The sequence below is a fragment of the Ranitomeya imitator genome, chromosome 7 (assembly GCF_032444005.1).
Source record: "Ranitomeya imitator isolate aRanImi1 chromosome 7, aRanImi1.pri, whole genome shotgun sequence".
Lineage (NCBI taxonomy): Eukaryota > Metazoa > Chordata > Amphibia > Anura > Dendrobatidae > Ranitomeya > Ranitomeya imitator.
Genome location: NC_091288.1, coordinates 151,545,417 through 151,565,599, shown reverse-complemented (window position 1 = coordinate 151,565,599; position 20,183 = coordinate 151,545,417). Strand labels below are relative to the sequence as shown.

General features: G+C 44.4%; 1 protein-coding gene across 4 annotated transcripts in view; it reads left to right on the top strand.

Moving 5' to 3' along the window:
* MYO1B (myosin IB) overlaps positions 1-20,183 on the top strand; it is a 274,243-nt gene that overhangs the window by 138,088 nt on the left and 115,972 nt on the right. For all 4 annotated transcript variants that reach the window (XM_069733898.1, XM_069733902.1, XM_069733899.1 and 1 more), the window contains exons 5-7: positions 16,879-16,983; positions 17,780-17,826; positions 19,751-19,814. In XM_069733898.1, coding sequence (XP_069589999.1) covers positions 16,879-16,983; positions 17,780-17,826; positions 19,751-19,814 — 216 coding nt within the window. The remainder of the gene's footprint in view (positions 1-16,878; positions 16,984-17,779; positions 17,827-19,750; positions 19,815-20,183) is intronic.

Here is a 20,183-nt window from a genome sequence, read left to right as displayed (position 1 = left end):
TCTTTGCTTGTGTTTATCCCCTTTCTAGTTGGCATTTAATACCTGCTATGGAAACATTAGACAGGTAAGCAAACTTCACTTTTACCTGAGTCGAGTTGAATATAACGAAGATTTCAATAGAACTTTGCTAAACCAGAGACTGATGAATATCTGTTATAAGCCAAAAAGTTTAGTAGCAAATAAAAAGTTGCTAATTCATTCTATTAGAAAGAATGTGCAGGAAGGGAGTGTTAATTGGGCATGGGTGAATAATCTGCCTTTGCCTTCTAAGGAAGAAAGCCCCGCAGCTTTATTAGTGGCATCTTTATTTCATTAGCATAATTGAAGCCATGCTGTAAATGGGAGACAGTCATTTCCTGTGGCTGTGGAAAAACGAGGCTTTCAAAGTTCTGTTAGGTTATTATAAATGCAAATGGTTGTGGAATCATTTAGTGAGTAAGGTGGGTTTCCAGATTGGATTTAACATGAAAACAAGAAAAACTATCAAACACTATAAATCTTATATGTCCGTCGTTGGGAAACACTGGATTTAATTGTTGCGTTATTTGTTGTTATAGGTTACATTTTTTTCTTATACCTCGTCCGTTAAGGTTCTATAATCTATATTATTGGTCTTAAATATTCTTGTCAGTCTGCCAGATTACTGTAAGTAAAATGTCACCATAGCTGTAGAAAAAGACATCTAAAATACTTCATTGATCTATTGCGGCTAAGCAGAAATGCACAAGATGGATCCTCAGGTTCTTGGTTTAACATTCTGATCGGACTGTATGAAGCCCACTGGCACGTCACTGCAAACCTCTCAGTGGGTCCCTAACCTTACCCCTTCACAACTTTGGCACTCTGATCGGCGCCCCTGCAACTGCATCTTGGGGGCTCAATCATTGCCATAGCGACCCGAAGTCCTCATTGCGATATTCGGGTCACTAGCAAGATAGTTATATCATGAGCAGTGCACGGTCTAACTAGTGTCAGGTTATAAGGTGTGGCAATGCTCCTGCACTGCTATGCCTTATGACTGCGATCAGACTGCAAAAAGTGGGAAGTCCTATAGTGGAACAAAGTAAAAAAGTTGTACAAACATATTTAAAAAAAAAAAAAATCACAAAATGATAATGGAAAATATATTTTTATGAAAATCTAAAAACAATAAAAGTACAAGTTTGATATCGCTGCGTCCAGAACAATCCAAAATGTAAAACTGTCTCACTAGTTAACCCTTTCAGTGAACACCATAAAAAGGCAAAACACTATGCTTTATCATACCATTGAACAAAAAGTGGAATAAAACGCAATAAAAAGAAAAGTAAATAAAAAATGGTATTGATGAAAACTCCATCTTGTTCCGCAAAAAAACAAGCTACCATAAAGCTCGGAGCCAAAAATAAAGCAATTCAAAAATATATATTTTTTCATACAAAAAAAAAAAGCAGCACCAAAACACAAAAATGATATAGATGTGGTTATCGCTGTAATCGTACTGACCTGAAGAATAATACTGCCTTATCAATTTTACCAAACATGAAACAGCATTAAAAAAAAGCAAAAAAAAAAACCTAAAAAGAATTCCTGAATTGCTGGGTTTTGTTCGTTATGCCTCCCAACAAGCAGAATAAAAAGTATTCAAAAACGTAATGTCAATGGTACCAATAAAAACGTCGACTCATCTCTCAAAAAACAAGCCCCACGCATGACTGTCAGAAGAAATATGGAAAAATTATAGCTATCAAAATATGGTGAAGCAAAAACTTGTTTTTATAATAAAAATAATTTTTTTAGTGACCACAGCCAATCTTAAAGATATAAATCTGGTATCGCTGTAATCGCTCCAACTAGAAGAATAGAGTCGTCTAATCACTTATAGTGCACGAGAAATGGCATAAAAAATAAGTAAAACCAATTTTTCACCTGCTATTGATTTGTTCGTTCTTCCTCCCAAAGATCGCAGTAAGGCTCGGCTCATATTTATCCTGTGGTCTGCGCTGAGCGCTTATTTTGGGGTTTCCGTGTAAATCTGTGAAATACATTATTCAGATGCAACCCCCAGCAGAAGATTCCCTATAATGAGTCAGATAGAGGCACTGTGGATGACGTCTGGTTACCTATGATCCGGCGGTGTCCGTCTTTTCAGGCGTGCATAAAAGCACTTTCCTATACCATTTTGTGCACTGCTGAAAAGGATACCACTTAACAAAGGCCAGATGGAGTCAAGAGTAAGTCTGCTGCCTCATTATAGTGAATGGATCCCTTGGGGTTTCATCTGATTCACATCACTCCGAGATTTAGATGGAAGCCCAAAAGTACCGTATATACTCGAGTATAAGCCGACCCGAGTATAAGCCGACCCCCCTAATTTTGCCACAAAAAACTGGGAAAACTTATTGACTCGAGTATAAGCCTAGGGTGGAAATGCAGCATTTACCGGTGAATTTCAAAAATAAAAATAGATCATTATTTCCCCATAGCTGTGCCATATAGTGCTCTACACCGTTCATTATTTCCCCATAGCTGTGCCCCATATACAGTGCTCTGCACCGTTCATTGTGCCCCATTGCTGTGCCATATACGGTGCTTTGCACCGTTCATTGTGCCCCATTGCTGTGCCATATACGGTGCTCTGCACCGTTCATTGTGCCCCATTGCTGTGCCATATACAGTGCTCTGCACCGTTCATTGTGCCCCATATCTGTGCCCATATACGGTGCTCTGCTCCGTTCATTGTGCCCCATTGCTGTGCCATATACGGTGCTCTGCACCGTTCATTGTGCCCCATATCTGTGCCCATATACGGTGCTCTGCACCGTTCATTGTGCCCCATTGCTGTGCCATATACGGTGCTCTGCACCGTTCATTGTGCCCCATTGCTGTGCCATATACGGTGCTTTGCACCGTTCATTGTGCCCCATTGCTGTGCCATATACGGTGCTCTGCACCGTTCATTGTGCCCCATAGAAATCTCTGCCGCCGCTGCTGCAATAAAAAAAAAACCACATACTCACCTCCCTTGATTGCAGCTGCCGGCGTCTCGTTCCGGCGCCTCCATCTTCCCGGCGTCTCTGCTCTGACTGATCAGGCAGAGGGCGCCGCGCACACTGTATGCGTCATCTCGCCCTCTGCCTGAACAGTCAGAGCGCGGACGCCGGGAAGATGGAGGCGCCGGCCGGGAAGATGGAGCGGCGCCCGGCGGCTGGAACGAGGACAGGTGAATATGCTATACTTACCTAGTCCTGGCGATCCTCGCGCTGTCCCTCTGCCTGGTCTTCGGTGCCGCAGCTCTTCCTGTCAGCGGTCACCGGCACCGCTGATTAGAGGAATGAATAGGCGGCTCCGCCCCTATGGGAGGTGGAGCCGCTTATTCATATCTCTAATGAGCGGTCCCACGTGACCGCTGAAGAGGGGAAGAAGCTGCAGCACAGAAGCCCGTGGGACGGCAGGGACAGCGCGAGGATCACTGGGACTAGGTAAGTATACCTCAGCGCCCTCACCCCCTCACCCGCCGACCCTGCCACCCACATTGACTCGAGTATAAGCCGAGAGGGGCACTTTCAGCCCAAAAATTTGGGCTGAAAATCTCGGCTTATACTCGAGTATATACGGTAAGTGCTCAGCGTAGAGTGCAGGATAATTGTGATCCCAAATGTGTAAAATGTTCCCAAAAAAGTCTTCAAATCAATATACAAAAAAGGCAAGTCCTCATTCAGGTCTGTTATCTGTAATATAGGGGGCTTTCACATTACTGATGGTACAAAGGCTCTGGAAAAGTGAAATAGTTACTTGAGCCCCAAAAGAAAGTCAGCAAATTCTGCACTCCCAAATTAACACCCCCCCCCCCCCCACCCTCCCTTCTGAGCCCCAGTGTGCATAAACCACATTCAGCATCCACATGTTTGGCATTTCTGTAACGATGAGAGCCTGCATAATTTACGGGTCTGTGTGCCTCCAGAAGCATGTGTTGGTCACTACAATGTACTGGGCACTACAATGGCAGATGTGCAATTTTCATTCAGCAACATCCACTGTTTCTTGTTTCTGAAAAACACCCATGTAGTCAAAATGGTCAATACACCTGTAGATTAATTCCCAAAGGGGAATAATTTCCAAAATGAGGTCACTTAGGGCTCTATATATGGAGTGCGCAAACTATTCTAGGGGAATCTGCACTCCAGGTGGCAAATGGCACTCTGTTGCTCCCGAATCTTGCTATATGATTAAGCAACACTGTACAGCCACATATGGGGTATTTCTACATTCAGCAGAAATTGTGTGACACATTTTGGTGCCATTTTTGCCCATTTACCCTTGTGAAAATGTTAAATCTGGGGCTAAAACTAAATTTCGGTAGTAAAAATCTACCGTAATTAACTTTTCTTCACTGCCCAGTGGTATAACATTCTGTGACACTCCTATGGTGTCAGTATGATCACTGCACCCCTAGATGAATGAGTTGAGAAGTGTAGTTTGTAACTTATGGGCAGTTCTGCTGTTGTGGCTCAGCAGTTGTGACATTGCACCCGCAAAGAGGTCCAGGAAAATCTGAACTCCGATATGGAGTTTCTTCCCTTTGCACTGTATCTCAAAAGTAGTTTTCGACCACATATTGGTTATTTTTTCTGGTATAATTTCAAGGGACCCTATTTGTCACAACTGGTAAATCTGTCACTCTCTCTGATCTTTTACGTTTTTAAAAATAAAGTCACAGTGGATTGATCTTACTGCTAACAATTCCTCAAGTAATTCTTTGTATGTTATGTACATTTCATGCTCGTATGTTACAATTTACCATTTGTGCACATATTAATAGAGTACCAGAGGGATCCTGGCACATCAGAGAGTAGCTGGAACCACTTTTGTTTAGCAGAATGGGTGAGGGTCGTGAAAGGGACTCCTCAAGTTATCTTAATTAAAAAGTGAGGGGAATTAAGATAAATTACCATCTAAAAAGCTCTTTAACTAGAAGTCTGCTGTATTTTGTTCAGCCTTCCACAACTAGCCACTATGGTCTCCATACTTTGCTGCAGCCAAATGTGGTGACACATCTGTTTTAGATTCTGGCAGCTGTAATAGAGATAGTGTATGTAATGTGAAGAACGGCAGCGGAACTTTTTTGAACTGGTCCCTTTTAACTTTTACTGCTCTGCATATAACTGTGATTAAAAATATCCTTCCATGTAATGTCTCCCATCTCCTATGCAGTCCTATGTATCTCCAAGGTTACAGACTACAAAAGAACCCTGTGTAGTCTGATCCTGCTATCATGTGTAAAGGCCCCGTCACACATAGCGAGATCGCTAGCGAGATCGCTGCTGAGTCACAAGTTTTGTGACGCAACAGCGATCTCATTAGCGATCTCGCTATGTGTGACACGTACCAGCGATCAGGCCCCTGCTGTGAGATCGCTGGTCGTGTCGGAATGGCCTGGGCCATTTTTTGATCGTTGAGGTCCCGCTGACATCGCTGAATCGGCGTGTGTGACGCCGATTCAGCGATGTCTTCGCTGGTAACCAGGGTAAACATCGGGTAACTAAGCGCAGGGCCGCGCTTAGTAACCCGATGTTTACCCTGGTTACCATCCTAAAAGTAAAAAAACAAACGCTACATACTTACCTATCGCTGTCTGTCCTCGGCGCTCTGCTTCTCTGGTCTGGCTGTGAGCACCGGTCAGCCGGAAAGCAAAGCGGTGACGTCACCGCTCTGCTTTCCGGCCGCTGTGCTCACAGCCAGACCAGAGAAGCAGAGCACCGAGGACAGACAGCGATAGGTAAGTATGTAGCGTTTTTTTTTTTTTACTTTAACGATGGTAACCAGGGTAAACATCGGGTTACTAAGCGCGGCCCTGCGCTTAGTTACCCGATGTTTACCCTGGTTACCGGGGACCTCGGGATCGTTGGTCGCTGGAGAGCTGTCTGTGTGACAGCTCTCCAGCGACCAAACAGCGACGCTGCAGCGATCCGGATCGTTGTCGGTATCGCTGCAGCGTCGCTATGTGTGACGGGGCCTTTACTCTTAAATCTGCCCCTTCCTTTTTCACAGACTGACAGAATGGAGATGGTGAAGTTTCTTTTCTCGTTAGCCAAGAAACTCTGCCTCTGATCTGTCTCTGATCTGTCTCTGATCTGTCTCTGATCTGTCTCTGATCTGTCTCTGATCTGACTCTGATCTGTCTCTGATCTGACTCTGATCTGACTCTGATCTGACTCTGATCTGTCTCTGATCTGTCTCTGATCTGACTCTGATCTGTCTCTGATCTGACTCTGATCTGTCTCTGATCTGTCTCTGATCTGTCTCTGATCTGTCTCTGATCTGTCTCTGATCTGACTCTGATCTGACTCTGATCTGACTCTGATCTGACTCTGATCTGACTCTGATCTGACTCTGATCTGACTCTGATCTGACTCTGATCTGACTCTGATCTGACTCTGATCTCTCAAATTGTCACGATTCTCTCAGCTTCGATAAACTATAGTGGTGAGACCTTAAGCCTTAAAATTCTTGGCCGCTGCAGTAGCTGTGGATCATGGATCATTTTGGTTGTTGGGCAGCTAGATAAAAAGAACAAAGCCTTGCAGGTAGCTACTCGGCACAGGCTGCCTAAATTAAATTGCTGTGTAACAGTGTATGGCAATAGTTCGCACCTAGCCCTCGCCATAAACTTACTATCTCCTGTATGAAGAATATATATATATATATAGAATATTGTAACAGATGGAATGTAATAATTTTTTTTATTATTTTTTAAAGAGATTAGATCTTGCACTTCCACATTTACAGAGCATGCACACAAGATATGTTATCGGACTAAACTGCTAAATCTTTCTGATCACAAAATATTTTTTGACATATAGAAATGTTTGATAATCACTTTACGGCTGTGAGTTATTCCTCTGATTGTACTTTGTACTTATTCTCTGCTAATGAATCTTGCTGAGAAATTAAATTTAGGAATTTTATTTTAAAATAAATCAGAAATGTTTTAATGGGAATACCAACTTACTTAGAAGTCAAATGCCACAAATTCTTGACTTAATCTAGGTAGACTGCAGACTAGCCATACCTAGCCTTGGAAGTGAGTAACTGCCTAGTTATCTGGCAGATCATTATTTGCTTTATCTGCTTTGGATTGGTCTAGTGCAGCAACATGTCAAAGCTAGACTATATAATGGTTATTTATAAATTCCCTTTTCTTATCTGTAATTTTATTTTAGCTTGGTCGGAGTAATTACTTGTAGAGGAACATCTGTAAGCACTTTCAGAATATCCAAAGCCTCTTAATGCAGCAGTAGGACACCTCTGATTAGGGCTCTGTTCACATAACGTTTTCAGCATCTCCGTCATGGTTTGTGTGAAGTCCTGAAAAATGGGGCATGGACGTCGCGTCCAAGACAGCGACACTGACTAATGATGCAAACAGCGTTCAGGTTTATTCACACATCAGTGTTTGGTCAGTATTTTGCATCAGTGATTCTAAGCCGAAATCGGGAGTGGAGTTTAGAGATAAACTATAATTCAAAGATTGACACTTGTTCTGTGCTCCGGAGACACTACGGTTTTGACATACAAATGCTGATGCGTGAATAAAGCCTAAGTGTGCTCTACGGTACATAACTTTGTGACATATACGCCTAATGATGCTAGCGCCAGATATAGTCGGCTATTATGTACAGTAGTTTTTTTTTTATTTGTGGGTTAAATTGGAGAAAAACTTCTTTATAGACTTTATAGTTTAAAGGCCCCGTCACACATAGCGACGCTGCAGCGATACCGACAACGATCCAGATCGCTGCAGCGTCGCTGTTTGGTCGCTGGAGAGCTGTCACACAGACAGCTCTCCAGCGACCAACGATCCCGAGGTCCCCGGTAACCAGGGTAAACATCGGGTAACTAAGCGCAGGGCCGCGCTTAGTAACCCGATGTTTACCCTGGTTACCATCGTTAAAGTAAAAAAAAAAATGCTACATACTTACCTATCGCTGTCTGTCCTCGGTGCTCTGCTTCTCTGGTCTGGCTGTGAGCACAGCGGCCGGAAAGCAGAGCGGTGACGTCACCGCTCTGCTTTCCGGCTGCCCGGCGCTCACAGCCAGACCAGAGAAGCTGAGTGCCGAGGACAGACAGCGATAGGTAAGTATGTAGCGTTTGTTTTTTTACTTTTAGGATGGTAACCAGGGTAAACATCGGGTTACTAAGCGCGGCCCTGCGCTTAGTTACCCGATGTTTACCCTGGTTACCAGCGAAGACATCGCTGAATCGGCGTCACACACGCCGATTCAGCGATGTCAGCGGGACCTCAACGATCAAAAAATGGCCCAGGCCATTCCGACACGACCAGCGATCTCACAGCAGGGGCCTGATCGCTGGTACGTGTCACACATAGCGAGATCGCTAATGAGATCGCTGTTGCGTCACAAAACTTGTGATTCAGCAGCGATCTCGCTAGCGATCTCGCTATGTGTGACGGGGCCTTAACTTTTGTCTGTCCTCTAGGCATATTGTCATTTAGCAGTGGCTGACCCCTATTTGCTGGAGGTAATGGCGGTTGCTGACCTCTGTGGATACACTTGCTGGAGGTAGTGGCTGTGGCTGACCCCTGTGGATACACTTGCTGGAGGTAGTGGCTGTGGCTGCCCCCTGTGGATACTCTTGCTTGAGGTAGTGGCGGTGGCTGACCCCTGTGGAAACACTTGCTGGAGGTAGTGGCGGTGGCTGACCCCTGTGGATACTCTTGCTTGAGGTAATGGCAGTGGCTAACCCTATGGATACTCTTGCTTGAGGTATTGGTGGTGGCTGACCACTGTGGATACTCTTGTTTGAGGTAATGGCAGTGGCTGACCCCTATGGATACTCTTGCTTGAGGTAGTGGTGGTGGCTGACCCCTGTGCATACCTTTGCTGGAGGTAGTGGCGATGGCTTGCCTCTATGGATACTCTTGCTGGAGGTAGTGGCGGTGACTGACCCCCGTGGATACTCTTGCTGGAAATAGTGGCGGTAGCTGACCCCTGTGGATTCTCTTGCTTGAGGTAGTGGCGGTGGCTGACCCCTGTAGATACACTTGCTGGAGGTTGTGGCGGTGGCTGACCCCTGTGGATACTCTTGCTTGAGGTATTGGTGGTGGCTGACCCCTGTAGATACTGTTGCTTGAGGTAATGGCAGTGGCTGACCCCTATGGATACTCTTGCTTGAGGTAGTGATGGTGGCTGACCCCTGTGCATACTTTTGCTGGTGGTAGTGGCGATGGCTTGCCCCTATGGATACTCTTGCTGGAGGTAGTGGCGGTGACTGACCCCTGTGGATACACTTGCTGGAGGTAGTGGCGGTGGCTGACCCCTGTGGATACTCTTGCTTGAGGTATTGGTGGTGGCTGACCCCTGTAGATACTGTTGCTTGAGGTAATGGCAGTGGCTGACCCCTATGGATACTCTTGCTTGAGGTAGTGGTGGTGGCTGACCCCTGTGCATACTTTTGCTGGAGGTAGTGGCGATGGCTTGCCTCTATGAATACTCTTGCTGGAGGTAGTGGCGGTGACTGACCCCTGTGGATACTCTTGCTGGAGGTAGTGGCGGTGGCTGACCCCTGTGGATACTCTTGCTGGAGGTAGTGGCGGTGGCTGACCCCTGTGGATACTCTTGCTGGAGGTAGTGGCGGTGGCTGACCCCTGTGGATACTCTTGCTGGAGGTAGTGGCGGTGGCTGACCCCTGTGGATACCCTTGCTGGAGGTAGTGGCGGTGGCTGACCCCTGTGGATACTCTTGCTGGAGGTAGTGGCGGTGGCTGACCCCTGTGGATACCCTTGCTGGAAGTAGTGGTGGTGGCTGACCCCTGTGGATACTCTTGCTGGAGGTAGTGGCAATGGCTTGCCCCTATGAATACTCTTGCTGGAGGTAGTGGCGGTGACTGACCCCTGTGGATACTCTTGCTGGAGGTAGTGGTGGTGGCTTGCCCGTATGGATACTCTTGTTGGAGGTAGTGGTGGTGGCTGACCCCTGTGCATACCTTTGCTGGAGGTAGTGGCGATGGCTTGCCTCTATGGATACTCTTGCTGGAGGTAGTGGCGGTGACTGACCCCCGTGGATACTCTTGCTGGAAATAGTGGCGGTAGCTGACCCCTGTGGATTCTCTTGCTTGAGGTAGTGGCGGTGGCTGACCCCTGTAGATACACTTGCTGGAGGTAGTGGCGGTGGCTGACCCCTGTGCATACTTTTGCTGGAGGTAGTGGCAATGGCTTGCCCCTATGAATACTCTTGCTGGAGGTAGTGGCGGTGACTGACCCCTGTGGATACTCTTGCTGGAGGTAGTGGCGATGGCTTGCCACTATGAATACTCTTGCTGGAGGTAGTGGCGGTGTCTGACCCCTGTGGATACCCTTGCTGGAAGTAGTGGTGGTGGCTGACCCCTGTGGATACTCTTGCTGGAGGTAGTGGCAATGGCTTGCCACTATGAATACTCTTGCTGGAGGTAGTGGCGGTGTCTGACCCCTGTGGATACTCTTGCTGGAGGTAGTGGCGATGGCTTGCCCCTATGAATACTCTTGCTGGAGGTAGTGGCGGTGGCTGAATCAAAGCCCAAGCTCAGCAACCATTACTTGTGTCCTATAAGCACCTACCCTGACTCTGAATTCAGTAGTCAAAGTATTCTTAGTTAGTAAGTTCTTGTGTAGTTTAATGTGTGAATGTGTTGCAGGGTTCCCCAACTCCGGTCCTCAAGAGCCACCAACAGGTCTTGTTTTCAGGATTTCCTTAGCATTCCACAGGTGATGGAATGCTTGCCTGTCCAGGTGATGCAATTATCACCTTTGCACCTTTTACTGAGGAAATCCTGAAAACATGAGCTGTTGGTGGCTATTGAGGACCGGAGTTGGGGAACACTGTGTTAGAGACTTTATAGTAGAAAAATTATTAGTATTATTAATTTTTATCATACACTTCAAATTTATGTTAAAAACCTATAATTCTGCCCTTCACCTCGCCAAACAGACCTACTTCACCAATCTGATCTCCTCACTATCCAACAACCCCAAGAAACTTTTTGACACCTTTTACTCCCTCAGGCCAAAACCACAAGCCCTTATCACAGACATTTGTGCTGATGACCTGGCCTCCCACTTTATAGAGAAAATAGATAATATCCATCAGGAAATCCGCTCCCAGCCACCAAGTGGAGTGACTCCCATCCCTCCCTGTATCTCCCTTGGCTGACTCTCCACATTCAATCCCATCACAGAAGTAGTAGTCTCCAAGCTCCTCTCTTCTTCTCGTCCGACTGCATGCACTACCGACCCCATTCCCTCACATCTCCTGCAGTCTCTCTCTCACGTCGTCACAACTCACCTAACTACAATCTTTAGGCTATGTGCACACGTCAGGATTTCTGGCAGAAATTTTCCTGACAAAAACCTGACATTTCTGCTGTATGCGTTTTTTTTTTTTGCACATTTTTGATGCGTTTTTTGCGCGTTTTTGATGCTTTTTTTCTTGCGTTTTTTTCCAAATGTATAGAATAGCGTGAAAAACGCAAAAAAACTGCAAAATTAATGAACATGCTGCTTTTTTTTTTTTTTTTACCGCAATGTGTTTTTTTCGCGGAAAAAAAACATATCATGTGCACAAAAATTGCAGAATGCATTCTAAATGATAGGATGCATATGTCTGCAGTTTCTAATGCGGTTTTATCGCGAAAAAAACGCGAAAAAACCTGAACGTGTGCAAATACCCTTAATCTCTCCCTGTCCTCTGGCATTTCCCCCTCCTCCTTCAAACACTCTATCATTACTCCATTACTAAAGAAACTCGCCCTCGACCCATCCTGCGCAAATGACTACAGACCAGACTCCAATCTCCCTTCCTCCCTCCTTATGTACTCGTGTGCCTTGTTATCTGCTCATGTTTAATGTATTTGTCTATATTTGCCCCGTATTCACATGTAAAGCGCCATGGAATAAATGGCGCTATAAAAATGTATAATAATAATAATAATAATCTCTAAACTCTTGGAGCGCCTTACCCGTTACCTCTCCACTCACTCCCTCCTAGACCCTTCACAGTCCGGTTTCCGCCCCCTACATTCGACAGAAACTGCACTCAAGGTGACCAATGACCTTCTGACAGCAAAATGTAATGGTGACCACTCTCTGCTTATTCTTCTCGACCTCTCTGCAGCTTTTGACACTGTTGACCACCCTCTCCTACTCTCCTGGCTTCAGTCACTAGGCATTAGGGACATTGCTCTCTCCTGGTTCTCATCCTATCCTTCTGACTGCTTCTTCAGTGTTCTGTTCTCTGGCTCCACTTCATCTCTTCCTCTCACTGTCGGGGTACCTCAGGGCTCAGTCCTTGGCCCCCTTCTCTTTTCTCTCTACACAGGCCCAGTTGGACAGACCATCAACAGATTTGGCTTTCAGTACCATCTTTATGCCGACGACACACAACTATATACGTCATCCCCTGACCTTACCCCCGCTGTACTACAGAACGCCACTGACTGTCTGTCTGCAGTCTCCAACATCATGTCCGCTCTCTATCTGAAACACAACCTCTCCAAAACTGAACTTCTTCTGCTCCCACTGTCTACTAACCTCCCTAAATCTGACATTTCCCTTTCTGTGGGTGGCACCATAATAATACCCCGGCAGCAGGCGCACTGTCTGGGTGTTATGTTTGACTCCGATCTCTCCTTCACCTCCCAGATACAATCTCTTGCCCGCTCGTGCCGCTTACACCTAAAGAACATTTCTAGAATCTGCCCTTTTCTCACCATGGAAACAACAAAAAACCTCACTGTCTACCTGATCCACTCCTGCCTGGACTACTGCAATGCTCTGCTAATTGGCCTCCCCCTCACTCAACTTTCCCCTCTCCAGTCTATCCTTAATTCAGCAGCCAGGGTTGTCCATCTGGCTTATCGGTACTCGGACGCGTCCGCTCTTTGCCAGTCATTACACTGGCTGCCCGTTCATTATAGAATCCAATTCAACGTACTTGTTCTCACCCACAAAGCTCTCCACAGTGCGGCACCCCCTTACATCTCCTCCCTCATTTCTGTCTATCGGCCTAACCGACCGCTGCGCTCTGCAAACGACTTTCGTCTAACCTCTGCACTAATCCGTACCTCCCACTCCCGACTCCAAGACTTCTCCCGTGCTGCGCCAATCCTCTGGAATGCTCTACCCCAACATATTAGGACCATCCACAATTTGCATAGTTTTAGGCGCTCTCTCAAAACACATTTTTCAGAGCGGCCTATCACATTCCCTAACCAAAGTCATTTCATGTTTGTGTGTGTGTGTAGCCCATTCACTATCCCCATCTATCCCCCACCCCCTGAAGATGGCTGGACCATCACTGTAAATACATCATTGTAAATACACACCTGTACTTTGTATCTCCCCCACCTCATTGTAGATTGTAAGCTCTCACGAGCAGAGGCGGCTTATTTTGCTTTATTGTATTGCTAACATTGTTACTTATGACTGTTGTGTCTGAAACTGTAAAGTGCTGCGGAATATGTTGGCGCTGTATAAATAATTATTATTATTTTTACAACCCATTGGCAGAACTCCCTGTTGTCTGTGATGTCTTAGTTGCAGTATCAGGGCAGCACAGAGGACTTCAGCATTGTGTACGTACCCCGGTATTCATCTATCATGTACAGCATGGTTTCCATCTTAATTTCCGGGAGTTTTGTTGAATTGGGCGAATCATGGATAACACTGCTCAGCAGCCAATTATATTCCAGCTTTCACTTTCTCTGAGCCAGGTTGAAAAAGATGTGATTTGATTGGTTGCTTTGGACAACACTGACCCTTTGTTTCATGCGTAAGGACCAGCTTCGCCACTGGGGCCTGGCAGCCATCTTTCTCCTACATGGAGCAGAAGTCCATGATGATTTGTGAGCAAAGAGTGTACCAGGCAAAATGGTCACCTATAGATTGTCTCTGGGGAGTACGAAGACTGACTTATTTAAACAGGGATAGCTTCCGAAAACGTGCCCCTCGCTTACCTCACAAATTACTTCACAAGCATAAGGCACATATATTTACCTAGACTGGAGTGGGCTCCACAAGCCTGGCGGCACCTGCCCCGGCTGGTCTAGTGAGACGTTGGCACTGCTAGCCAGTTGTGTTCTCTTGGAGACCGGGACTGACATATCATTGGTGCCACCGGTGCAGCCACAGAGGGGCCCAAGAGCTAAGGGGGCCCACTATCCCCTCCATAGCAGTCGGTATTGGGCTGTAAAGGGCCCATATAATGTTCTTGCACAGAGGCCACTTCTGTCTTTTATCCGCTAGCGCTTGCAGTGCTTATTCCTAAACCTGTGGTCCAGGGGGCACATACCCGTGATACAACCTGTGCACAAGGGCCCATGAGGTAAGGGGGCCACCTTCCATCTCCAAAAAAGCAAGCAGCGTCTGTCAGACATGTAAAGGTAGCCCTGTAATGATCTATATAATATATGTATCTAGTTATCGTGGTCGCGGTGCTTTAATGCTTACATTTGTGTTATCTGCAGCCTTCTTTGCATCCAGGTTGGTGTGTTTTCCTCCTGGTGGAGCAGATAACAGCGGCTCTCTAGCTTTGTGTAAAGCGCCTTGTTTTGTTGTGCTGGTGGTAACCATTATCGTGGCTTCCTGGTGTGAGCAGTTCTCTATGATGCCTTCTCCAGACAATGCTTCATGTTATCTGTTACAATATTTCATGTTTGTCCTCATGGACCGCTTTGCCTGTTGTCTGATCTTCTTGTTTGGAAATATTGATACTTTTTCTTTTCTGTGATCAACCCTCTAACGTATAATATTGATTTACTTAAAATGAAGATTGCATGCATGAAACTACGTTAGTCTAGTTACAAAATCTATAATTATATATTCATATTTTTTTTGTTTTCTTTTATTACCTTTGCTGTGTAATCTTAACATTTTGTTTTGAGTTGCATTTAATTTGAATCAAACCTTAAGAGCCACCTTCCATTGCTGCTGCCTGTTAACAGGGGGACGGGCGCATTTTATGGTTTATTCACACTGCGCAATGTGTGCTGGTCAGCGGTCATATAGCAGCCGGTTTACACAGGTTGACCACACTTCAGGTGCGAGCTGAACTATCTGTCATACATGTGTAGTACGCATGAGCTGTCATTGTTCTCGGCAGCACAGGTCCTGTTTACACAGGACAAACTGCTGCTAATTTTAGTGCAAATGAAAAAACCTTTCTCCCGATGAATGGACATTTTACTCGTTCATCAGGTGATCATCAGCCTATTAACACTATTCCTAGGTTCGCTCATTTACGATAATCGCGCTGTGTAATGCACCTTCACACAGTTTGTAGTGAACATTGTATATAAAAAATATTGAATGTGTATAATCCAATTTACAGGGAAAGATAGGACTGCACGTACAACATCACATGTTCTCTTTAAAGCCGTCATAGTCCCAACATGTCAGCCATATTTTCCCTCTACATGGCTGGCCAGGGGTCACTACGTGTGCCTCTTTTCAAATTTTAGTTTACAATATTCCGCAACGTCTTGGCGAGAAGTTAGATATTGGATCATATACGAGGGGCGTTCAGTCTACCTGATTATGAAAACAACATTTTCTGACAAAACTCAACTTACAACTTTTCAGTGTAATCCACGCGGGTTGTCTTGTAATGCCAACCCACCGTCTATGTGCCCGCTGCTCTGAATGAAGAGTCGTACTACATCAGCTGGAGAATCCATATATTATATGTGAATGGCGGCCACAGAAATACTACAATGTGTGCTCGGATGAGGCTCTCTGTAGCAACAAGTAGTTACAAACACAGACCAGCAATGATAGCGAGACAAATCCTAATTTAACCGCAAGTTAATACCAGCTAAGTCTCTGTAAATTCTTGGCTTTATGGATTTAGTACAGATTTAATTCATTTTGTGCAGTTTTCCATTTTCTTGCCACAGACAGTGGGGAAAATAACAGATCTGTGAGAGACAGATTTCTTTCTGGTTGGTGGGTGATCAAATACTTATTTCATGCAAGAAAATGCAATTTAATTACGGTATTTAAGAATCGCACAATGTGATTTTCTGATTTTTATTTTTAGATTTTGACTTTCACAGTTGAAGTGTACCTATGATAAAAATTACAGACCTCTCCATTCTTTGTAGGTGGGAAAACTTACAAAATCGGCAGTGTATCAGATACTTTTCCCCACTGTAGATACATGAGTAGAGTTCAATATTTGTTTCTCCAAGGGGTGGTCAATACGTTATCTACTCCAGCATGTTCTATCAGTGTTAGCTGAGACTTTCTGTGCATGTGGAGATATGTCTGGATATGCAACAGACACAGTAGTAATTCAATCTGATGAAATCCCTGGAGGTGACAGGATGGCAAGTGCAGTACTCTGCAGCTCTACAGAGAAAGTGAGGGATTGGAAACTTTGTTCAGCATTTACATTCCTTAAGAATCAGTTGTCCTTCTGCAAAGGCCTATGAGGGAATGTGGCTTCATGGAGCTTAACCATACATCCTACAGTCCAGACCTGGCAAATTCACAAAGTGAAGACATTTCTGAATGAGCAAAGATTTCCTGGTAACGCAGTTGAAGAGGTAGTAACAGAGCTCTTGCAGCAGCTAGAAGTCTCCTTCTATTCTGAGGGCATCCAATTACTGGAGGCAAAGTGGAATATGTGTGTTGAAGTTAAGGGGTCTGACTTTAGGTGCAGGATTTAGGATCTCATTGAATGCATGTCTGTGGGACCATGTTTGTTCCTGTTGACTTCACACCGCTGATCTTCTGTTCATACAGGCGTTTTTGCTGTAACGCACATGTCCGTTTTACTAGCAACTTATAATTGCATATATACAGTATAAATAAGTGTAACCTATGCCTCCGCATGTTGTGTCTTTCAGAGGCCAGCAAGCTGGTTATGTCTTATGTAGCTGCCGTCTGTGGGAAAGGGGCTGAAGTTAATCAAGTGAAGGAACAGCTCTTGCAGTCGAATCCAGTTTTGGAAGGTAAAGACCCCAATCTCGTTTACATTGTGCTCCTTGCCCTATAATCTTTAGTGCTGATTACATCTGTATGTGAAGCCTAGATGCACTCAGATTTTGTATGACACTAATATAAATGCAGTTAAGGCTACTTTTACACTTGCCGTGTTTTTTGCTGCCCTTTATTGTGGGCCTTTTTTGTGGGCCGTATCGCTGCAATTTTCATGGTCTGCCGCAATAACGGACCTCAAAAAACTTGCAGATCACCGGTTTTTGGGCTTCCAATACTATGGAAATAGTATTGGGGAAAAAAAGGCGTTCCGCAAAATCGGAAGTCACGGTGCACCATAAAAACAAACTTCCGTTGTTTTTGCGTCCCCATTGATTTTCAATGGGGGCCATGTCCGTAAGCCACAAAAAAGATTGAGCAGGCACGATCTTTTTTTCACGGCTGTAAATACGGCCCTCACAGCCATATGGCGTACTGTGAAATTATTACAGCCCGTTTTTGCGGCCACATAGAAATCTTTTGGGGCCACACAAATGGCCCGCAAAACAATGGTATGTGCAAAAGAAGCCTAAGAGTTGGTACAGATAACAATAGGTTAAACCCATAGGTAACATACATAGGTTTAATAAACTGCCTATATCACCAATTAGACTGTTATGTACGTATATGTGCTGAAAATTACCAGCGAGTTTTTCTACCCTTGTGGTCTTGTAGACTGGTTTATGGTTGTCCATAGTTGCAGATTACAAACATATGTTACTAAGCAATTGTAAAATGTTGTAGAACACTTAATTTGCTTTTTATTAACAGCATTTGGAAATGCAAAAACTGTGCGGAATGACAACTCTTCCAGATTTGTAAGTATCTGTTCCTTTCTCGCACATTCTTGTTCTTATCCTTGTTTGCCCTATTCTAGATGTCTCCTGCTACAGAGTATCCGACTTGTATCAGATCACATTCTTGGTGACGGTGACCTTGTGTAACACTGTTCACTCCCTAAACAACATTGAGCCATAATTCAACATTGTCTAACGCTATATTACGGTGAAACATGAATGCTCCCAAATCACTGTTGTTGGTAACGTCTCTGTATTTCCATATAAACTTTCCAATGAAAACTATTATTTATAGAAAGTGTTTATTGCTGCAGAATGTGGCCTCTTCCTATTCACATAGGCATTATCCTCTCCCATATTACCAATTTCATACCTGGCCAGGGAACCCTCCACGTTCCCAGAAGAGTTTTAAAATGAGATATCAGGTGACTTCTGTCTTATCCCAGCAAGTAAATGGCTGGCAGCGCCATAGAGCGGGCAGGATAAGGGAACGCCACTGCTCTCGGAGCAAGCCCAGCTCTAGGGTTACTGCCTACATTAGGAGGAACGCACATACTCGGTTATTGCAAATCATTAACAGAAAAAATATATAACTGGACCTGTTCTGTGTACGATTTTAAAGATCGTTATAATTGATTGAAATTCTTTGCCATTGTACCTCAGTATCTGTGTGTAATATGTCAACACCATGTGATATATTTCTCATTATATGGAAACCACTCCTTACAATGCTCCAAAGGATAATTGTTCTTAAACCACAATCCTTCTTGAAGTGGTCATCTTCGAATCCTAGATGATCTTTTTTTTAAACCAATGTCACAGGCTGAGATCTTCATACTTCCTCCCATATTCCGCTTCAGGAAATGTTGAATTCATATCTTTAAGGAATATAACACATATTTTGGGGATTATTCTTTGGTTGAAAAACCCTTTAGTTTTCCACTCCCAGAAAAGTGTTCATGCTGGTTATTTAACGTCCCTTCCTGCTGAAGGGAGTTGGTCTGATCTCTGTATAGAAGTGGGCAGTCTCGCCAGCCATGTATGACACTTGGTGTGGCATCTGTCCTGGTTCAGTCCTGCTTACTCTTACCAAACGGGGGCCTGACAAATGTTACTCTTTTTATACATCTTCAAAAATGGAGAACGTTTGGTATGGCGATTAGTAAGATGATACGAGTTGGTAGATTAATTATATATGAGCTAAAATTATATTACAGTGAAACACACTTTTTATATCAAGGGTCCACTCTCCGTGCCATGCAACTGTCGGCGCCAAAGCCTGCTTGCTTCTGGTCAGTGTCACTTTGGTACAGAAGAACGTGGTTGTTCTCTGCATTATCCATGTTGTTCTGGTGCAGAGATTGTAGTGCCATCATTTGAAGACCACTGTTATGTTCTGTTCTCTACAGGACCTGGAAGATGCATAGGAAGGACACATTGGCTGATCGCTCTTAGTACCACCAGTCACAGTATACTCATTGTTTAAAAAGGGACACTGGGTGTACCTGCCAATGGAGAGCACTTTCTGGCTCAAATAGAAGACCATCGGGTGATACCCTTTTGGGTGCAATAGAAAGTAATAGGAAGGTGCTCATCTGAGCACAAGCACAGCTCCTATGAACGTTGCCTCGTACATGGGGGATGATCTCCTCCAGGATAGTTGACCAATTTAGACGATAACACAATATTGGGTCGCACTGGTGTAATGAAGAATCCTGAGGACCAGGAAAAGCTGAATGGTTCAACTGATCTTAGTCCTAAGGATTCTTCATTACACCAGCGCAGCCCAATATTGTGTTATCGTCTAAATTGGTCATTTAGTCAGGCTTGTCAGCATGCAGTTGTTTTGCATCTGATTTTCACGCAAAGTCCATGTGAACTTGTGAAACACAAATGCTTTTTACTTTGAAGATGCTTTATATGTTTTTGTGTATAACTTTTTTAGGGCAAATACATGGATATTGAATTTGATTTCAAGGGAGACCCACTTGGTGGAGTGATAAGTAACTGTAAGTACAGCTATTAATAAATACAGGTCGCCTAAATATGTGTTTGTTTGTATGTGTGTGTGTGTGTGGCAGGAGTAGGATTTGATTAGGGAAAATCAGGTTGTGTGATCTACAGTACTTGAAAATGACGTGTCAGCATATGCTAATTATGCATTAAGGGTTAACTTTGCAACTGTGTTGGGTATTCTAATACCATATTCCTTATTATGTATATATATATATATATATATATATATATATATATATATATATATATATATATATATAATATATATTATAATATTGTCCAGTGAATGGTCATATGGAGTGGCATATATCCCAAATTGGTTTTGTTGCTAAAAGCAGATGGATCCTGTCATGACTCTGTTG